Here is a 22,277-nt window from a genome sequence, read left to right as displayed (position 1 = left end):
ATCACTGCAAATTTCACGTCTTCAGACATACGAAAATATTCAAATCATCTGCTCACACGCTGTGTTAAAAATATCTGGCGTCAGATTACATTTGACGTATTTCTACTTGTCAGGCGACATTAGGAAATGCAAAACGTCAACCTGCAGATTTTCACGACTCGACTTCCCTGAATGTAACTCCTGCTGTGGTGAGGTGACACTAAAGGACAGATGAAAGGATGACTGGCGGTGAGCTGGAAGAGGGATGATGCTGAAATAAAAAAACAGACATTAGATAGATGTCAAACGAACAGAGACGGGAAGAGAGAGAGAGAAGAAACTAAAAAGGAAAGAGGGATGGCTGGAAGACCAGTGTGGTGGGAGCTGGCTCCCTGTCAGAGTCTGTGTTTTATTGTTTTATTGATCCGAGCTTTCGTTGGCTCCAATACTCTATGCTCATTTCATTATAGGCCACACACACACACCTCACACACACACCTTTTAGCTCGTGTTGAAAACAGCATCTGCAATAAATATTCAGAAGACATGAACCAAACAACATGTAGCCTGGAGGCTCATACTAAAAAGTAGGGTTATCAAAGATAAGACAGTTCCCTTTTAACGTCCTTGATGTTTTTTAATGTGCAATTAACGCGCTCAGGTTCCGTTATCACGACGTCAGCCCAAAGCTTAGTTTGGGAAAATGGGAAGTGATCCAAGCAGCAAGCATGTTTAGCTGCTGTTATGGCTGCACAAGGAGGTCACAGCAGATACCAGAAACAAGGGTTCACTTACATTTTTCTGAGTAAACAGACACACAGGTATAATATTTCATGTGTTTACTGGGTTCTCTTTGTCTGCTTTCAGGACTTCCGCTGATTCTTTGAGTTGTTCGAAGCAAAAACTTTTAAGCAGCACTTTAAATGTAAAGTGAATATTGGACTCCCAGCTATAGGATGGCGGTGGTGGCTGCTCTGTGTTATAATGGAAACAAAAAGCTTTCTTATCACGCCTGACAGAAGATTAAAATTTCCCACACCCCCCTGACGACTCAGTCTCAGTGGGTTTCATCAGAACACCTCCCGTTCTTCAATCGTTACAGATGCTGTATCCTTAATTTAATCTGCCGCGCAGTCTCTTTCTCTTTATTAACTTGCCAACTGTTAATTCTCCGAGATAATCCTTAATCCATCCATTACTGCTTGCGATAACACGCTTTCGCTGGGTTTACTTCATCTGATGTTATCTTATTAAAACAGTGTGGGTGGACTGGAGCCAGGACTAAATTACCAACTAGCCGTGTGTGCTTTCATGCGTTCTTCTACCGTGGCAACGTCACGTCTGTTTGTTTAGTGTTGAGCAATCCAAACACAGCGCACCAAGATGATTATCACCTATTGTCAAATTGCGTCCAGCCTGGAGATGTTGTGTGTGTTTGTGTTTTTGTGCATGAACCCTCTGAGCATCGATCAGGAGCCACGGCTGGAGCCCCTAATCAGCTCATTACCAGGTATTAATGAGCTGATTAGAGGTTCACACTTTACACTGTGAGCGGTTAGTCCCATCCTCTTCATCCTGTTAATGTGTTTATAAGTTTTTAACTAGATGTGACTTTTTAAAAAAAATACTGGTTCAGTTCAAACACTATGAGTGTTTTAATGCACGGACGGTTATAGGTGTTTGATTGTATGTTTGCTGTGGGGATTACTCAAGATTTCAAAGAGCCCAATAAATAAATGATGGAGACAAGGAGAAAGCCTTAGCTTTGCTCAAAGGTGACAACGTTTACATATAAGCACCTAGAAAGATCAGGAAATAACAGCAGTGATCAGGCATAACATTATGACCACCTTCCTAATATTGTGTAGGTCTCCCTTGTGGTGACTCATCAGAGAATGGGCCTTCTGAGGGTGTCCTGTGGTGTCTGGTAACAGAATGTTGTTAGTGGGTGGGCCTTTGAGGATCATCCCACAGATATTTGACCAGTTTGGGATCTAGTGAATTTAGAGGCCAGGTCAACACCTTGTGCTGTTCTTCATGTTTTTTTTTTGATGTTATTCACTTCTCCTGTCAGTGGTTTTAATTTTATGGCTGAACAGTGTTCGATGCTAAACTGTGTTAGCCTGCTGCTAACCTGCTGACTATACAGATGCGTAGATGTTGTTTAAACTGCTAAATTAGACTTTTTTCTTTACATATATCAAAATCAAACAAAACTAGACATCTGACACTAGACATCTTTTGATTGATCTCACAGTAGAAAGTAATAAAAACAATAAAACTCATCCCCGTGACGGTTGTTCAGGATGTCCGACCACGTCGTTTGATCATTGAACAATGCCGAAATGTCGTTGTCAATCACCCAGGGCATTAAATCTCAAATCTGAGCAGTGCTGTTGTACTCGTCTCGTCACACCTTTGGTTGTGCAAACACACCTGCTTCTATAGGCCTTCCTGTGTGCTTAGACGCCGCTGGAAACATGTACAAACACTGATCAAATCCACCTGCACACACACAGAAGCGCACATGAAGGCACATACAATACGCCAGTATGCAAATACAGCGCACACTTTTCTGTTATTTTCAGCTTCACCGACTGATCGACTGAAAGACTGACTTTAAACGGGCCGTCTCTTAGGAGGTTTAGATGTATGCAGATGATACAGTCCTATTTATATCTGCTAGAACTACAAAATGGACAAGTTGTTCAGCATTGCTAGCAACTTGAGCGCTCGGAGACATCATGAACGAGAAGTTTTGGAATAAACGTCGACTTTATATATGTGACACAGCAACGGATGAAGCAAATGCATATGATAGGTTGATGTGTCACTGCTTTAGAAGGACACTAAAGGTTGTTTCCTCAGTAAATCCCTGTGTCTTCATTTCCTTTCTCATTGGAGATGTGGAGAAACATTTATATTAATATCAGGTGTGAACAGAGGGACTTAGAGATGGACAGGTGTGATTGGATTTACCAGGTTGGCCTTTAAGCCTACGCACATCCCATGATGCAACACTCTAGGCTGTTGTCAACATTTGTCCTCACATTTGAGAATGTCCCCAATTTTTAAAAACGTAACTGAAAGATAATAAAGTATATATACGACATTTAAAAGGACAATAAATTCTCAGTGCAGCAGCCAGGGTTGGTTTGAAGCAGAGACTCTGGGGTCATGTTTTCCTTCCTGTTTGTTTTATATCCTCGCGTCTTTCACAAACAGCCTCTAAGTATATTTGTGTGTGTTTGATTGATTGTTAACATTCATTTCCTGTTTAAATTAAAAGCGTCAGTGACGTCAGCGGATGAAAGGATCAGATCTCTCTCTTTACGTATCTGTCTTCCTTTCTGTTGTCTTCTCTCACTTTGTCCTCTTATCTTGAATGTTTTGTGTACTTACTTTTTCGCGTTTATTTTTTTGCCCCCGTCACCTCTTTCTACTTCCCTTCCATTTTGACTTAATGAGTTTCATAGTAATGCACAAAGCTGACAGGTGAACAGACGGCTCCACAGAATGAAACACAAAAGAAGCTAAATAATTACCTACCATGGAAACTGCAGACAAAAGACAGCGTAAGCCTCATTTATAGAAATAACACGGCGTGTTTGTTTAACTGGGGCAGTCATCTGCTGTTATATGCACACATACATTCATGGCCTATAATCTGACACGTGAGGCAGATGACGCTTCCTCTTCCTCGCAGTGGATTCTGTTGAGAACATAGAAGAATCTCTGAACATTCAGGCTCAGATTATTTTAATAGTCTGTCAGCTCTCTCACCAACCATTAGAAACCCAAAGAAAGAGAGTGTCTTTACTTGAAAAATTAGCAGAATCATTTCTCAAAATAGTTTCTAATAGTGTCAAATCAGTCCTTTAATATTCAGTAGTGTTTCAAACCAATATTTAAACAATAATATTCAGATAAATACCTTTTTCAGCAGCTGTTTCTAACTTTGTCCATCATTGTAATGCATTATATTTCTCAAAACACTGAAAAGATTCAAAAGATAATTTTTCCACAAACTGTACTATTCTGTTTTCTTGTTGCTATGAAAGTAAATATTTTTTTAAAAGAAAACATTATTTGAACCCTTTAAATGGTGATTTACAGTTTCTGATCTTAACTGCAGTAAAATCTGATGGGGAATTTAAAAGATTTTATTTCACAAGGCCACAGCAGCACTATTTTTGCATATTCTTAGGCTCTGAGTTGTTTGTAATGGTCTTTTTTATTAAAGAGCAACTTGTAGTCACTGGTACACGACAGTCTCCAGTCACCAGGGGGCGCTGCAGGAAGAAATCAAATTATTGAGGCTCCCCCGCCATAATTGATTTGCCCCCAATGGTATTATCTTTAAAAAAACAACTTGATCCAAATACAGAAGGTCCTCGTTTCTTGTTTAAAATGATCAAATAAGGAGAAGACGTCTCACTCCGATGGATTTATCGGAAACATGCGGAGATGACGGCGGTGTTACAGAGTGGAGCTTCTTCACAGATAATCTAACTTAGCTTCACACAGACTCCAACACTGATCCTTAGGCAGCGGCTCAGAACGGCTTTTAAAAAAAAAAATGAATCAAGTAAAGGTTTCATTTCTACTTTCATCTGTGGAAAAATAAATTAAAAATCATCTAATTCTGCTTCTACTGTGTTAATCTAAAAAGCTGCCTCTCTGCCGTCACCAGTAAATCACTTCCGTTGCTCATTTTATGAAGCCAATCAAAGCTACAGTGGCTCTAAGCAGCAGGAATAGTTCTCCTGCCTCTTAATTCACTGAATGGGGCGTCTGTGACAGAAATGCATTCATTTTTATTGCCACTGCACTTAATTAAGTTTCGGACGTGTTGCACTGCACCACAGTTGATGAATATGTTGCACTTATTGCCCCCTTCACAGGGGTATTGCATAATGTATTTACTTATTGCTTAACAAATGTTTTTGTGCCTCCGTCAGCCACTAAATCCAATTTGACTTGCTATGCAGTAATGTTCCTTACATTTGTACACAACTGGGGGGGAAAAAAAATAATAGTATGTCTAAACCAACTCGGTCTTCAACTCGTCAGGCTCAACTCTGATCTGTTCAAAGTGTTCTTCATTTATTCTATGGCTACTGTGGAGATTCGCAGGAAATATGAGAATAGAAAGAGATGTTATGATGTGTAATAAAGTTACTGGAGGCTGGAGGGAAATGATCGAAGGTTGCGATGTTCCACGGGTTACTGCTGAAACCGCCTTTTTAAGTGTAGAACTAAATGATAAGCTGTCTTGTATTAAATTGTAATTGAATGCCTTTAAACTGGTTGTTGCACATATATCTGTCAGGTGAAATGAAGCCTCCCTGGAGACTTGTTTTATATGTGAGCTAAGTGACGTATCCCAGTGGAAAATAGCTGGTTCCTTGTTATTGTATGAGAGGCCTAGCCTGTTGCAGCGACTGAAACTCCACACTTTGACTTGAGACTTGACAACAACTAAGGAAACAGTCACCGTCCGACTGTAATGTTTATAATGTGATTTTGTTTTGTAAAATATAACATAAAGCTTTAAACTGAGCAGACTTCTACAGCTAGCTTTGTTTTAAATTTGACATTTTTTCCAGATAATGGAGACAATTAGTAGTGATTGAAATCTTTGACCAGTCAGTTGATGGACAACCAGCTGAGAGAAAGCTTCCTAGTAAGGATGAGAACTCTTGGTGTCTGTGAAGGTTCTCAGTCATCATCATGGTATATATAAAAAAGATAAAAATCTGAACCAAGGGCCTCCTGGACTTGTAAGGTTACTCTACAAGCCGAGATAGTTCTAGCAGATACATATAGGGCTGCATCATCTGCATACGTCTAAACTCAAAAAGCTCCACAGACAAGAGGGAGTGAAGCTTGTCTCATACTCCACAAGAAGACAGAAAATTGAAGAAAAAGGTTCGTTTTGGCCAAGTTATTTATACTCAACAGGAAACTCAAGTGTCAAACCCCAGGAAAGTCCTCATAAGGCCCTCCCACTGCAGCAAACATCACCCACACTAAGCACTGTGGGAGATGCGGAGGCACTTTTATTATTATTTTTGTTGGATCACGACGTTCATTCAGCATGCACCCACACACAGTATGCAGATCTCTACCCAGGAGAGATTAACAGTCACACTGAGAATCTTAGCAAGCTGAACCAAGGGCATCTCCTGGACTTGTAGAGTATCCATATAGGACCGCATCATCTGCATACGTCAGAACCCAGAAAGTGAAGAAACCCAAGAGACGTTTCCGGAACAAGCCGAAACAAAGACAGCTGGACTCGTTGTGTTTCTTGTAGACGTTTTGTCCAAGTCTTCAGTTATAAATAACTGGTGGACGGTTGGGGGTTAAATAGGAACATCTGTGAGTGGAGTCCACCTAAAACTAGACTAGAGTCTTGTTAATGACCAGATACTCACCTGTAATTGGAGGAATCTGTTTTCCTTTCCCAGTCTGTGTTACTTTAACAGTCCGGACTCTACTTTCTCTTCATGTTGTTTTACAGCTGAAGAAGCAACTTGTTTCATCTTGATTCAACTTCTTTTTATCGGGATATTCCATGTGTCGAGAAAGTTTTATTGTGTTTGATGCTAGCACTGAAGCCCATCCTCTCCTCTCTGAAGCATCTTAATCGTAATTCATCACTATGTTCACTATCTTTCTGAGAGAAGGTTTTTTTTCTTTACCTGGTCATCAATCAGTCCTGAAACAAATGTGTGTGTGCGATCTGCTGGATGTTAGAGCGTGAGCAGTGATTTACACTAACAACTCACTCATTCAATATATAATATCTCTGAATGCTTGACTCTCCCCAGACACCCATCGCTTATCGCGTGTGTGTGTGTGTGTGTGTGTGTGTGTGTGTTGCAGCTCCAGTATTAATACGTGCCTAATGGAGACCAATGGGAGCTGCAGCGTTCCCTCTGAAAATGATTTAATTACATTTGCAAAGTGGATGAGTCTGGAGGGAGCGTTTTGCTGTGTCAGGGCTTTTCAGCTCCCACACAAACCACTCCGTCACGACCACCAAGAAGAGAAGCAGTCGTTCAATTAGTCTGATTGGCCGCCACTGGCCGAGGTCTGCAGCCAGTGTTTTATTGGCTCTCTCCTTCTTTCCTTCCACTTATTCCTCTAGCTTTTTTTTTTTTTTACTACTTTATTTTTCATAGCCTCATTTTCTAGATTGCAGCCTCCCTCACAACCCTGCTTCTTTCTTGTTGTCGTTTTTGCTTCAGGTAATTCAGGATTCAATGATAAAGAAGTAAATCTGACACCGTCTTCATGGGTTTAACATTGTTTTGATTTTGATTTTATATATAGAATTAAAGTTCCTAAAAAAAAGACATCATAAAAAAACGACCCTGAAATGTGAGACATGGTGAACATTATGTGTTAAATTTTGTGTTTGTGGTTTGTTGTCATTTTAAAATCGCTGCAAGGGGTTGTAAAGTTGACTTGTCATTTGGAAGTTCATTCTTCAAGAAATAACCAAAGTTTGTTTGACCGTAGAGTCTTAGAGACGGCGGATGCTCCACTTTATTATTATATTTCCTGATTTCCTGACATCCTACCATTTTCCGGAAAGCTCTGACCAATCAATAACAGTTTGCAAGGACGTGGTGTTGATGGCGTGTCAGAACTTTGTCTCGATTGCCCTGCGAACACAAACCAATCCAAGGTTTATAACTAAAGAAAGAAGAATATTTTATCAATCACTCCCTGAATTGGAACAAAATACAGACATGAAAACACCCTTGAAGTATTCATCAGGCCCATAGTAGGTGAACATGCTTACCAGCCTATAATATATAATAATAGGAACGGAAGTCAATTTATCGTTTAAAAAGAAAAACATGATGAATAAAGTTTTAATTAAAGTGAATTTGCATCTGTTTTAATGAACTGGTCAGCGATTTAGAGTTTTTACTTTTAGATCCATGTCTGTGTTGTATTTAACTTCCAGTGACTGATAAAATATCAACCTTAAGTTTTTTTTTGTGTGTTTGACGCTTTTGAAAACATTATTGAAACAAACATCTGTGTTTGTTCAGGTTCTGGGATTACAGTAGATGTGATCAGCCTCTTCTGGACACCGTGGAACATCATTCAGAGTTCGTTTGTGGATTAGACTTCAATCTGCATGTCCCCAACCAGGTAACACACAAACACAGACATACACACACACAAACATCACCTGATGTTTGTAAATGATTATTTCACTCAACCCCAGTTATTAAGATATACCCTGACTTTGGCCACTCTCATGACTCTTTTAGAGTACTGCAGGACCGGTCGCCATAACCTCCTTACATGCGAGTCATTCATACTTGTGCCTCGTCAGTCTGACTCGCTCTGTAACAACACCACCCAAATACTAGTCGGGTTCATTTTTGTTTGTTGTTGACTGAAAATGTGGTGTCATGCAAACGTTTGTATCTCTGAATCTCCTCAGTTAACCCTTCCTCCATGTGTTCCATCTTTATTGAAACAATCAATTAGAAAATTGTGGAGATGGAGTAGCAGCCGGAAATACTAAAGAGGAAACACGCTACTACCAAGCAGACCAATCGCAGCTAGGCTACGGTGTTAGCGTCTGGACTGTCGTCATAGCTATGCCGTCAAATTAATGCAGAAGCCTAAATCACCCATTAAAGGGAGTTACCACATCTTCTGCAGCAGCTACTAAAGGTTAGATTGTGCCTGGTGTTGGGTCAAAGCCATCTACAGAGTCATGAAAACAGAAGAATGTACTGAGGTGTTTGTATATGTGACCATACCTCAGGGTAATCCTTAGACTCAGTCTTTATTTGGATGTTTTTTCATGTGTTTTTCCAGATATAGGAAAATGTTATTTCCTCCTCGTGTTCTCCACATCCACTTTGTTTGCTGTAGTCCCTGAAATGGGGCCATCCATCAAAATGCCCACACACAAACAGTCCGAGATAACCCACGCACCAACAGCAGCCGGCTGTCGGCGAGCTGGGCGTTCGCACGTGTCGGGGTGAAGGAGCAGCGAACTGAAAAGGCCGGCGGTGTCAAATTCAGTTTTTCCATTCATTCAGACCGACTCGACGGCGTAGTCTGAAGATGCAGGCAGTGGGAAGACAAAAAGCTGAACTGGGATCTGTGTTTAATTGGAGCTGAAATCTGACTCTTTGACAGAAACAGACGATGAACTGAGGATATGGCTCCCACGTCACTATGTCGCTTTGAATTTAGCAAAGTTGAGCTTTGTCTCAAACTTCATCACAGCCCTCGAACGCCTTCAGCTGCCCTACACTAAAAAACGACAAGCACAGCTTTACATGTTCCAGCCCATTAACCAGAGACGGAGCAGACATCACTGCTGACCATTTCCCCAACTGTACCATTAGTTCCCACATTGATTTCATACCTTCAAGGGAGAACACAAGACGCGAGATGTGAATCAAACCAAATCTTTATTTTTATTTTGTTTTTTTATAAAATTTAGGTCGGGAAGTAAATATTTAAATGCTTTTGTTTTTGAGAGGAACTGCAGTATAGACACTATAATTCAAAAGTTCATCCTCTTGGTTTATTATTTGACAAGTATGACATTAGAACTAGAAAACTACTCAACGTGTCTCTGTATGAAATTAAATTACAGACATTTCTATGCACATTAATACAGTTAATGACACATGATGAATTAAAAGAAATAATGAGTAAAAAGAAAATAAATATATAAATAAGTACATTTTAATAATCATAATAATATGGATAATAAAAAGAACACCCACTGAATATAACGCCCAATTAATCAGCAATAAGTGTTGACAAGGAGTTGAAATCATTTATAAAAGACCCCCATTTCTGATGAAATTCAGAAAAAACATTATCTTTATTTTTATCTTTATTATCTTAAGGTAATCATGAGATTTGCTGACAATAAAATATGGAACAGCACAATTTCCTGAACCTCCCTGCCTCAGCAACACATTTTCTCATTTCTCACTTGCTGGAAATAATCAGAACAAGCTTTTTTCCAAGACGCAGTCAGTGACGGGGAGGAAGTGCGTACGCGACGACGCCTCCCCGGGCCGCGGCCGGACGCGACGGCGTCACGGTAAACAGTCGGTTTCCCGCGGCAACCAGCAAACGAGGGCGAGCTGTCCTGGTCGAGCTCGTTACTGCGTCCAGCAGAGATGCAGCAACGAAGCTGCGTTGTCAGTGTTGGAGAATGTGTGTATAGGAGGAGGCGCAGTAATGAGTTGTATTGTTGGCTGTGCTGTTATCAGACGCGTCACTGCAGGGAATACAGGCTGGAAAATTAAACCAACACTGACATCACGGCAGAGCTCCTCTCCCTCTCTCTACCGTTTTTGTCGCTCTAGTAGATTCTTCTCCTTTAAATGTTTTTTTCAGGGTTTGATAGTGTAGCAGAACCAAACGCCCCAAAGCCGTTTAGCCGAGTACATCAACAAGGGATGTCCTGATCTGTATCAGGGTCGATCCAGGCATTTTTAAAATCTTGATTATGCTTTAGCCAAGTCTAACATAAACCAAAAACACATCCCTGTAGCATCAACGCTTCTACTTCTTCTTCTGTTTTAACGGTGGTTGGCTAGCGTCAAAGCTCAACATATGAAGAAGTGTCCTGTGTAAAAGAAGGTCGTCCTCTGTTAGTCAGTAACCAGTGTAATGTGGATGTGTGGTGAGGCGGTAGTAGTTGATCATCTAAACAGAATCCATGGAGTCCACTCAGTCAAAGGCTGCACCCAAACAACAACAACAAACACTGAACGTTTAAATGAAGAGAAAAGTTTCCTGGAGACAGCGTCAAGGAGAAACATCTTCCAGAGAGGGTTAGGGAGTTTATGGCAGCGTTGGATGACCAGAACATTTCTGGAGTAGAGAACACAAGGTACCAGCTACCCTCTCCACACTACATTAACTTTGACTGAAAGATTTATTGGACTGAATCCAGTCTACTCTAGGAGAAGACAAGGAAGACAAGGACAGACTTTAGGAAGACACAGGAGACCAACTCTATGAGAAGACAAGGAAGACAAGGAAAGGCTTTAGGAAGCTACAGGAGACCAACTCTAGGAGAAGACAAGGAAGACAAGGACAGACTTTAGGAAGACACAGGAGACCAACTCTATGAGAAGACAAGGAAGACAAGGAAAGGCTTTAGGAAGCTACAGGAGACCAACTCTAGGAGAAGACAAGGAAGACAAGGAAAGGCTTTAGGAAGCTACAGGAGACCAACTCTAGGACGTTTAGGATCCGTTCTGGACCCGGATGATGATGAGAATTGAGTTTTGCTACGACAAGCTATAATAAACTAGCTCATCATTTTGTCAGCATGGCTTCCCAAGCCAGTAAACCTGGTGTATAACTGATTCACTGTAAACCAGACCAGGTTGCAACATCAGATATCAAACTTCTCTTTGTACTGTCTCACATTTCCTCCTCTTCTTTAGATTACTTCTGTGTTTATACCTCTGATTAAAGTACTAACTGCTGCAGTGTTATCTGGACAGAGTCACATGTGTCTGATGAATCACCCTCCTCACAGCATCGCAGGTCAAGCTGCACAAACACCGGGTGGCGTAGACCTTTGTACAGAGTGTGTGTTGAGACTGAGAGAGGATGAGGTGATAGATCATACATTGATGTAAGGTGACAGCCATTCACAGGTCTGTAGGTCACTCTTGTAGCGGTCACAGTTACAGTCGTACTGGAGGAACAGAGCACGATGGAGACCCTCTAAGGATTAATTAGAGGTTTTACTACACTGAGCATGTAAAGCTTTAAAAAACACTAAAATGGATAATAAGTTCCTTTTAACTGAAAGACGGAAATGATGCAGACTTTTTTCTAATTAGACATTAATGAGTATCTGGGGAGAACGTTGGTTTTTGTGCACCTGTGCAGCTTATTGATTTATTTTTAATAGTTTTTTGGAAAAACATAGAGTGAAGCAGTACAGAGGAACAAAAGCAAATTACACTGATTATCTCGTGGAAGTAGCTCTTAGTGTGATCTGGAGTAAGAAAAGAGTTTCCTCTCCTTGTGCTGTCGAAATCAGTAGATGAAAGGACCTGAACTACTCTGAGAATGATCCTCATCTTCACAGCTGGTTATTTGGTGATCAGATCCCAGGTGTCCAGGTTAAACAGGTCCAGGTGTGAACACTGATCTGGTGTCAGTCCACATGTGGAGGTGGTCTGGGACACATGTGACCTCCTTCCTTTGGTAGTGTGAACACACAATGAGTCCTGGGTCACATTAAAGACCACCTACTCAACAGGGCTGATCTGTGGAAGAGGAGTTTAACTCATTCATTCAGCCACTAGTAGAAATGATCACATGAATAAGTGATGTCTGTTCATTAGTAATGAGAGCCTTTTAAAAGACTCTGGCCTTGGAGCTGAGAACCAAACTAAACTAGAAACAGGACGAGAGAACAAGAAATAAATTAGAAGACTTAGCTGGTTACTTGTGATCAGTTGATGGAGAATGCTTTAAACGAGAGGCTTAGTTGTGTTTATATATATATGTGCATCATATTTTAGAGTTTGATCACGTGATAGTTTACTCTTTATTTTAAATATCTGGAAACAGAATACCTTCGATTTATACACAATTCATTTTCAAAGTTGTAACTTTGGGCTCTGGGAATGTTTCGCTGCTTTAAGACAAAACAATTTATGTATTAACTCAAGTAATGAATGGCAGAATTAAGAAAAAACACTGTTTGTTGTTAAAGGTGCTACAGAGAACGTGTGAGTGCGGATTTTCAAAACAAAAGCATCACTTAAAGCACTGCTACTGACAAGTCAATGCTGATAACATGTGTACTGGAGACTACAAGGCTCTTAGTGTTTTAATTAGCATGTCCTCAATCACTTTCTCTCAGCAGCAAGAATAAAAAAGACACAGAAGAGGACATTAAACATCCCTCAGACTTTGAACTTACCTTTATATTCCCTTTAGTGTTCCTCCTCGTCCCACCTCTCCTTACATCTCATAACCTCCCTCTCTCTTTCTTTCTCTCTCTCTCTCTTTGTCTCTGTGCTTTGCTGCAGTCCTGGCAGCCTTCGCATTGCAAAGCGGCTGTTAAAGTTAATTAAAGAAGGGCATTCCTCTCCTCGGTGCCTGAGTCACTTGCGCAGCCACTTTGCTTACTCATGCCCTAAAAGGCTTTTTAAGGCTTGTTAACTCACTGATTCAGAGATTCAGTCGAGCAGGTGGGAGAGCTGATGGTGAGGAGGGGGGTGTTGAAGGGAATGCTGATTATTATCCGGCGCTCTAACCACACAGCTTTTTTTCCAGAGCCGTAGATCCGATTTTTAAAAAGCTTATGTTCTTGGAAGTTTAAGCCTAATTCATTGAGATTCTGATTCTTCTGATGTGGGTCAACATTTCAAATCTTTGCTGCTTGCGAGTCTGTTTCAGCAATTCATTTTTCAATTAATGTGCCGACCATGCATAGTCAATTAATCTTCTGGTCATCTACTTAAATATAAGCTAGAACTTTTACCCAAAAAGCGTTTTAAAAGGCAACTAGACTTGTAGAGCTTTTTGAGACGGCGTTTCACCACTCATCCGAGTTCCCTAGAACTGAAGAAGCATGTTGTGGTTCTAACCACTGCTAAAGGCTACTAACACTCATCCGAGTAGCTTCTTCAGTTGCCTAGAACTGAAGAAGCTTCTCAGATGAGTGGTGAAACTCATAAATGCTTTTTGGATAAAAGTTCTAGCTTATATTTTAAGCTTTGCAAACCATCTATATTCAAAATCTATTGGTGTCAGGCACTAGCAGCCCGGGAACGCATGGTATGTCTTAGTCACTCTTTTCACTGTCATTTAGATTCACTTATACACAACACCATTAGCATCACCATTAGCATCCCCATTAGCATCTGCAAGAGAAGAAACAGGAGGACGAAGAGGACGAGCAGATGGAAAGATTATAAAAGGAAGTGATTTTTCTCTCCATCTTTGACTCCAGTCCTGAATTGATTGAGTAGAAGAAGAAGAAGACCAAGATGTCTCCACTGACGATGGTTGAGTGGTCTTGATCGGGACACCACTAATCTCTAAATTGAATCAACTTTGTTGATTCAGTCATCCGGTCCAAACACCTGAAAAACGATTCAACAACCGCGGTACTATGAATGAAATCAACATGTTTTGAGTCATCTGACAGCAGGAAGACTCCGATTTCAAACTGGACTTGATAAAGTCACAGGTTGATGCAACAGTTCAGAATTGGTGAGCACACAAATCAACACAAGCGCAGCATTTTGGAGTTTTTGTCTTTTTTTGCTGAGCTCAACAACTGCGTTGACTCAGAAGGTTTAACTTAAATACAGCGGCCAATACATCTGTGTAACACCAGCAAGCAGACGCGGCAGGTTAAAATGAACTGTGACAGATTTTTAACTCTGTGTCTGTCACTGTGACGGATTTTAATTAATTTTAGCACCAACCCTGACATGTTCATTTAGTTCCTCTGCCGAAGCTGACTGCAGGCTTTTAGGATCTTTACACCTTTAAATTCAACCAGCTGCAAAGAGAAACCTGCATCACGGTGGCGGTTTAGAGCGGCCCTAACGCTGCTGCAGCTTTTCTTCTTCTTCACTGTTTAATCAAACACAAAGTCTCTTCTGACTCCAGGAATCATGAAAGTAAAGTGGAACCAGGGACTTTCTGCTCTGCCTCACGGAGAGATGACAGAGAGGCAGCATGTCATTCAGATGATAGCCGCGTCCCAGCAGAGGCATGTCATTCAGATGATAGCCACATCACGACTGATTACAGAGGGAAGACAGGGAGGTGGAGACACAGCTGGTTAGAAATAAAGAGCTTCGTACAGTCTGGAACATTCAGTTTTGCCTCAAGAAGTTTGTTTTTTCTGAGAAATTGAGTTTGGTTTTAAGAGATTATACTCCTTTTAAATTCAATTTGCCTTTTCCATTTTCTTCTGTCGTGTTCCACTAATACCAACTTCACCTGGCATGGATTAAAGCGCCTCAAACCTGAGATCAGACATGAACAGTTTCCATGGAATCAAATGATGTGATCAGATATTTCAAAACGATTGTAGAACTTTATTGACGAACTATAGAACAGAAGAAGATGAGGATCAAGGCAAGGATATAAAAGGAGAAAAAGAAGTAGTGTCTCTTCCATGTCCTCCTCCAGTTCTGAATGTATAGGGTCTTAAAAGACGACCAAGATGTCTCCACGTCTCCATGGTCTCTGTCCACATGGATTCTATCTTGGTTCATCTTGTTTTTCTACCTCCATGTTTCTGTCCCTCCTGGAAACTCCTCAACCTGATGTTTACAGGAGAGAAACCGTCACATCAAGAGTTTCCAGGGTTATTAGGAGATCCATCTAAACTTTTAAGGGTAAACATTGCAAAAGTCCATGTGTTCCACCTAAATTGACATTAACATAGTCAACAAAGTCATATCTTTGTGTCTGAGGGATGAACCTGAACCTGAACAGACGTGTTCTGTGTGATCACCCACAGGTTTGTTCTCAGTATTTTGAGGTAATAACGCCAGAAATGAGAGAAAAGCTTTAGAACATGTGAACTGAATGTTCCCTCCTGCAGTTGCAGCATAAACACACGTTGGGATCTCACGACTGAGCTATGAAAACACGGAGAATTTAATATATAACATGAGCTTTTTCTGTTTTTATTAATAGGAGCAAGATTAAAGCTTTGAGTCAACTGGCATTTTGTTGCCTGTGAATCGGTGGAGAGTGATGAAAGCAGGAGGATGGACGTCTCTCCGATACAAATGCAAACCATCTTTTAAATTGCAGTGAAATTACAGTGAAATCTTCTGGTTTTGTTGTTTGCTTCTGGAAAGGAAGAGTGAATATAGATGTTATTGTGCAGAGTGGAGGCCTAAATGCCTTTTGCCCCTGAACTGATAGTGGAAGCTAATTTAGGTGGAGGCCTTTGATGTAGGAGCTGAACGTCTCATCTCTCAGCTGGCCGTCCTTCAGGAGTATCTATGCTTCACCTGCAGCGCCGGTATGAGTTTAGGTTATTTCAACTGGAAGCTCAAATGTTGATTACATTTAGAAAACAAGATCAACAATAACACCACTCCAGTCACTTTCTGTTCTCCTGCAGTAGAGAACGTTCAGTCTGGTTGGTTATTCTACAGATTTTCACTGAATGCTTCAAACTGAACTTCACAAACTCTAAAAGAGACATCATGGTAGTTAAGGTTCATCCAGTATCTGTCAGAAGAAGGTGGAGAGAGGTGAGGGTAAATGGATGTCCCTATCATGTTACCCTGCCCGTGATCCAATCTTAATCTTTTAATATCCAGTCCTAATCTGATGTCAAATGTCCTAACATCCTAGAGTTGGTCTCCTGTAGCTTCCTAAAGTCTTTCCTTGTCTTCCCTGTCTTCTCCTAGAGTGGACTGGATTCAGTCCAATAAATCTTTCAGTCAAAGTTAATGTAGTGTGGAGAGGGTAGCTGGTACCTTGTGTTCTCTACTCCAGAAAAGTTCCGGTCATCCAACGCTGCCATAAACTCCCTAACCCTCTCTGGAAGATGTTTCTCCTTGACGGCGTCATTCTCAACAAATATCTTCACAGCTGTTAACTTTTCATCCTTTAAAGTTTTTTCACTGTCAGTCTCTTTCACGACAGACGCAATAACAAACTGTAAACATCTCACTTCTTTGACAGTAGCCATTTTTGTTTTTGTAAACTAATTCAACTACAGCTCCTCCTGGTGTCTTTCTGCAGTGTAGGTCGTAAGCTCCGCCCCCTCCATATTAGTGGATGGAACTTGGGCCAAACTAAAACACTAAAGTAGTTAGTAGTATTTACAGAGCCTAAATCATTAACGGTGCTTGCTTTCAAAAATAAAAAAAAGTGCAATGTGTAATCCTGCTCAAATGATCTGATTGGCCTGGCAGTTCTTTGCTGGACCAGAATCAGTTCCTAACAGAGCGACTCCAGACCAACCTTCAACCACAAAAAAAAATAAAAATAAAAAATTGTAGGTGACGGTAGATGGTCTAGGTTCCAGACCAGGAAGAGAAGCTGAGGCTGTTTAACTCCTCAGGACTCACACTCCTCCATCTTGTCTGCAGGTGTTGGACTGTTCCTGGGATGAGACGGTGAAGATCTACACGCCTGCCTGCCTCTCCACTGGAACTCCTTAAAACTCGTACTACTGTCCCTCTGAGGGTGCCGGACTTCATGAAGCATAGTGTTAATCAGAGGGAACTCTGAAGCTGTGCTTGGATTGGCTGATTGCCGTTGACTGGCTTCACAATGATTGGCCCATTCAGATCCATGTTGGAAGCTTTCACTTTGACCATAACCACGACTTGCCTTAACTCCAACACTAACTCTTAACTTTGACCATAACCTCGTTCTAAATCTAGTCTTGAACTTAAGACTAAACCTTGGAGCGGCACCGAGTCATAGGTTCAAAGTTGATGCTACAGAGTGAGGAGACAGGCGATGCTGAATGTCGTGTAGATAGAGGACAATAACAGTCAAAGGCTAACATTAGCTTGTTGAAGCTTGTTCAGATCATATTGTTTGACTCTGTGTCCATCTGCTCATTCTGTCAGTATTGTCCAGCACTTTTGGAAAATAAAATTTAGTTCATGTTGAAACACATTAGTTTGTTTACTTTGAATTGTTTTATTGTTGGTATTGAAAGTCATGGAATTCCAAGGGGTTAGGTCACAGATTAGTGGTGTCATATCGTCCCTACATGCTACATTGTCCTCAGTTTGATTAAAGATGGATGAACCGTTCTACATCCTGATTTGAAGCTCAGTGTGGCGTCTCCGTCCATCTCCATCTTTGTTTGATTTAACTCCGAGCTAATTCAGCAATGGACCAAAAGGTTTAGCATGAGTGGAGCTGAAGCTAAAGACAGCTAGCAACCTGTGAGGACACCCACCTGTACGAACCTTAATCCTTGATCTAATTTAAACAGGTCAGTTATAGAAACATTCATCATGAACAGAGAAATTAGTTTTAGTATCACAGAACCTCTTTCTCACCTTGTTTCTTGTCTTCACCATCTTCTCTCAGAAATGTGCAGCAAAGTCCTGAAAAGAAATCTCCATCAGCGTCGTCCACACTGCAACAGACCTTGTCCTCCCATTTATCTGAAACCACACAAAACAGACCCTGAGAACACAAACATGTGTTTGCAGTAAGGAGATAAAGTGTGTGTGTTTCTGTTATCACAGTCAAGGCCTTGGTAAGTTCCTCTGTTACATAACAAAGTGTTCAGTTTTTTAATAATACTCAGATGAAATGGAAGGAACAGAAGGAAATGTACTGTAACTGGAATTTAATTTGATGCATCAGAAGAAATCCAAGAGAAAACAATGTTTCAGCTCAACATTTCATGTAAATCAGGATGTTAATTACGTCTCTGATATTCAGCTGATCTTGAGAGCAAATGCCAGCTGTGACTAATTTTAAATGTCACCCATGTACGCTGATGATGGAGAACTGTTATATAAAATATAACTGTTAAATTTACAATTGTGTCCGTGAAGGTTCTCACGGTTTATTAAACTTACACAGATCATATCTCAGTCCACCTCCCCTGTTCAGAGAGGGCGTTACCAATTTCAAAGAGGAGAAAATAAAAACATCCTCTCATGTCAAACTGGAAAACCCTTTCTCTGAACGGTGGATGTGGACTAAGATATAATCTGCCATCAATTTGCAACACATTCTGAACATCCGTCCACAAGAAGATTCACCCCAGTTCACAATTTAATACTGGAGTTAATGGTTCTCCAGAGAATCATTCATTGGAAACAGGATCAAAACAGAGTCCTTCTGTCCCAGGTGAGTATCTGGTCCAAGACTCAGATGAAAAGTCTTCTAGATACGATACAAGTCCAGTTGTTCATCTTGTTTTTTATTGACGATAAAACCAAAATGTAAAATCACAAACTGAAAAGTTAGGGGACCTACAAACTTGGTAGAATTTATCCAACCAGAAACCCCTTGCAGTTCCTCAGATGTCCACTAGATGCTGAATCTTAAAGTGAGTCCATGTTGAAGTTTTACAGTTTTTTTTTTTATTATTTCACAACAACCTGAAATAAAGACAACTGGACTTGATGGGTTTCTTGAAGATGTTTCATTCAAGTCTTCAGTTCTGGACTAAGGAAGTTCATTTTAGGACTTGTGGTGGTCCTTCAATCCAGAACCTACAAGATGTTCTCCAAACAATGACTGTAAATACAAACCTACCATGTGACAAAACTGAAAAAGCTACTTGGATGAAACATCTTCAAGAAACCCAACCAGGTTGCCTTGGTTTCAGGTTGTTTGTTGTCGTGGCATATCCTAAAAACAAGGCTGAAACTAAGACATGTTTTCATCCAAGTGGCTTCTTCAGTTCTGGGTTGTAGGAGGACCACTTTAGTCCTATGAAGCGTTTCACCATGCATCCAAGTAGTGAAACGTCTTTCATAAACCCCACAAGTCCAGTGTTTTAATATTTTTATATTTAATAGAATGAATATGATCGTCTGTGTCTTAAATGATCCTTCCCGTTTATTTCAGTTCCTGCTGTTTCCATTAAAGTTTCCATTATGTCGCTCACATTAACACCGTCGTAGAGGATTCAGGGGAACGAGGCTCCCTGCAGATTCATATATTTAAAAAAAAAAAAAAGACTTTTACATGAATCGATTTAAAATGTAGACCTTTTGCTGCATATTCATCCGTCCACTTTGATTAGAAAGAGGTGCAAAGAAACTGGACGTGAACTGCGAAAGTGTTATAAAATCTTCCAGTTAGCGTGCTGAGCATTAGAATAATTATCTGGATGTAGTAAATCATAATTAACAGATAAAATACACATAAACCAGCAGCTTCTATTTTCTGCAAGATTTAATTCACAGAAAATCTCAACCTGAGGGACATTTATTGGTGGACGTCCTTCAGGGCTTCTGGGTAACGTAGTTCTTCAAACATTCAGCTGCATTTTTTTCCAATAATCTGATCATTTTCCACCATACACCATTGTTAAATCCAGCCGACAGAGGGACATTCAAACAGGCCTCATACTTGCACCCAGAGGTCTGGTTTAACGCTCCATTCATTCACCACGATTGTGTTCCACAGTTTAATTTGGAAGTCCATCAACTTGCCCAGGCTAATCTATATTACCTATAGCTTGTGGAACAATGGATGCATGCATTTACTTCACTCGCCCCCTGCTTCTGCAGAGAGAGAGAGACGGAGGAAGGAGTCCCGGTCTAAATCCTCAGCCCGGTTTTAATCTCCCCCTCGTTTGAAAGCGTCTCCGTCTCCTTCTGCGTGTTAATTGGAAGTTAATGGCCTGAGCCCGATAAGGGCGGATCTCCCTCCCTCGTGGCCTGGAAGCTGATTTTCTGATGAAATATTTCAATTAAAACATTGTCCAAGTCATTTCCACGCCTGTTATGACTGATGAGGATGTCTCTGTTTTTGATGATGATGATGATGAGGAGGAGGAGGAGGTGGAAGCTCGTTCTCCACCATGATGGCAAACCTTCGTAGATGTCTTTATTGCTTCTCTGTTGATGTGAGTATTTCAGGTTTTTGTTCCATCAAAAAATTATTTGAGTGATCTTCACAAACTCAACTGAACTTCCCCTCAACGACAGGTAAGTATCGAACAGTTATTAGAAATTAGCTTCACCAGCTTCTGGTTGTTAAAACAAACAAGCCAAATGGGTTATACCCTCAGAGTTTCCTATTTAAACCTCAAACTTACCACCAGTCCCTTAGAACTGAAGAAACTACTCAGATGAAACGTCTTCTCAAAAAACTCAACAGTCCAGTTGCCTTTTTTAAACACATTTTGGATAAACCATGACCTGGATGACTGAGAACCTTCACAGACTCATCTGAACTTCCAGAGTCTCTGGGATGAACCAGAGTTCATCACCTGCTTCACTGATGGAAGACGGAGAAAGAAGCTAAATTTTCTCTGGTTGTTTTATGCTGATACCAACTTTTTGGGGCCTTAGAAAAACAGAACCCTCTGCAGATCACCTCAAGACGTTTCGTTTCTCATATTTCATAGATTAATGAGCTCCTCAGCCTTGACTCAGATTCCTGCTGGCTTTCCTGACTCGACTGAGCTGCTAATGTGCTTTCGTTCCTAATATCTGTGGAATCAGATGATTATTTAATCCTCTACAGATTCTCTCAGATTTACAGATTTTTTTTGGCAACAAATAAATCATTTATCTGTCACAGTGATAAAGACGATTTAAAGTGAACTAAAACGAGCTGTGAGGAGAGAGAGTGACAGATAACTACTGATGTTGAGTTGAATTCACTCTCAGCCATGAAAGATTTCATTTATGTTAGAATTAGACATGTTAACATGCTGGTCCTCCATACTATGAATAACTTCCTGATTTGATAAAAAAAACGAAAATGAGTCACCAGAGTAAAGTCAGTTTTCACTGATGAATGATAATACTGATTACTTTCTGTTCTCAGCATTTAGTTTAACACTCAGTTTGTCTCCACATGAGTCCCCAGCCAGCTCTTGAGATCTGATCTCAGTTTGTGTGTCTGTAAATCAGCAGCGCCATCATGTGGTCAGTAGAATATTGTACCAGCTGCTGTCTCTAATGGATCTCTACCTACCGCTGGATCAGAACCATCAACAGCTGCTTGTTGACTTGGAGACATGATCCAGATTTTGGAACAAGATGGAAAGACCCTCTTGTTGATTCTAGTTCAGATTAGTTTCTGGTTCAGTTTGGTTCAGAATCTTTTAAAAGGCTCTCATTACTAATGAACAGACATCACTGATTCATGTGATCATTTCTACTAGTGGTTGAATGAAGGAGTTAAACTCCTCTTCCACAGATCAGCCCTGTTGAGTAGGTGGTCTTTAATGTGACCCAGGACTCATTGTGTGTTCACACTACCAAAGGAAGGAGGTCACATGTGTCTCAGACCACCTCCACATGTGGACTGACACCAGACCAGTCTAATGTGTCCTGGGTCTGAACCAGGTCTCTGTCTAGACCTCTGTACCTCCCTGAGTATTCAGTGTTTTCACCAAACTCCACATACTGGTGTGTCCAGCAGTGACTTTCCTTCTTCCTTCATCAGTTTCCTTTCCGTGTCTCTATGACTCAAAGCAGATATTTGTGGTGCTGGTTGTTGATGGAGTATTGATTCATTAAACCAGATACTAGATGTGTGATGTAGATCCATCTAGAGTTCATCAGTCAGCTGCAGAATGAAAAGATAAAAGTCATTAA

General features: G+C 40.7%; 2 protein-coding genes across 4 annotated transcripts in view; one reads left to right on the top strand and one right to left on the bottom strand.

The window, feature by feature from the left end:
* The window catches only part of pex7 (peroxisomal biogenesis factor 7), a 39,989-nt gene extending 21,510 nt beyond the window's left edge, over positions 1-18,479 (top strand). Inside the window, exons 9-10 of one of the 3 annotated variants that reach the window (XM_084559732.1) lie at positions 8,052-8,154; positions 17,106-18,479. In XM_084559732.1, coding sequence (XP_084415858.1) covers positions 8,052-8,154; positions 17,106-17,177 — 175 coding nt within the window. In that variant the 3' untranslated portion in view covers positions 17,178-18,479. Of the gene's footprint in view, positions 1-8,051; positions 8,155-8,452; positions 8,625-8,835; positions 9,055-17,105 lie in introns of those variants that run through there. The other 2 variants (XM_084559733.1, XM_084559731.1) reach the window with 2 other exon arrangements.
* LOC311498919 (uncharacterized protein) overlaps positions 1-22,277 on the bottom strand; it is a 227,553-nt gene that overhangs the window by 116,356 nt on the left and 88,920 nt on the right. The window lies entirely within an intron of this gene.

Source organism: Chelon labrosus (genome assembly GCF_963514085.1).
Source record: "Chelon labrosus genome assembly, chromosome: 14".
NCBI classification, from domain to species: domain Eukaryota; kingdom Metazoa; phylum Chordata; class Actinopteri; order Mugiliformes; family Mugilidae; genus Chelon; species Chelon labrosus.
This window is presented reverse-complemented; position numbering and strand designations above follow the sequence as displayed.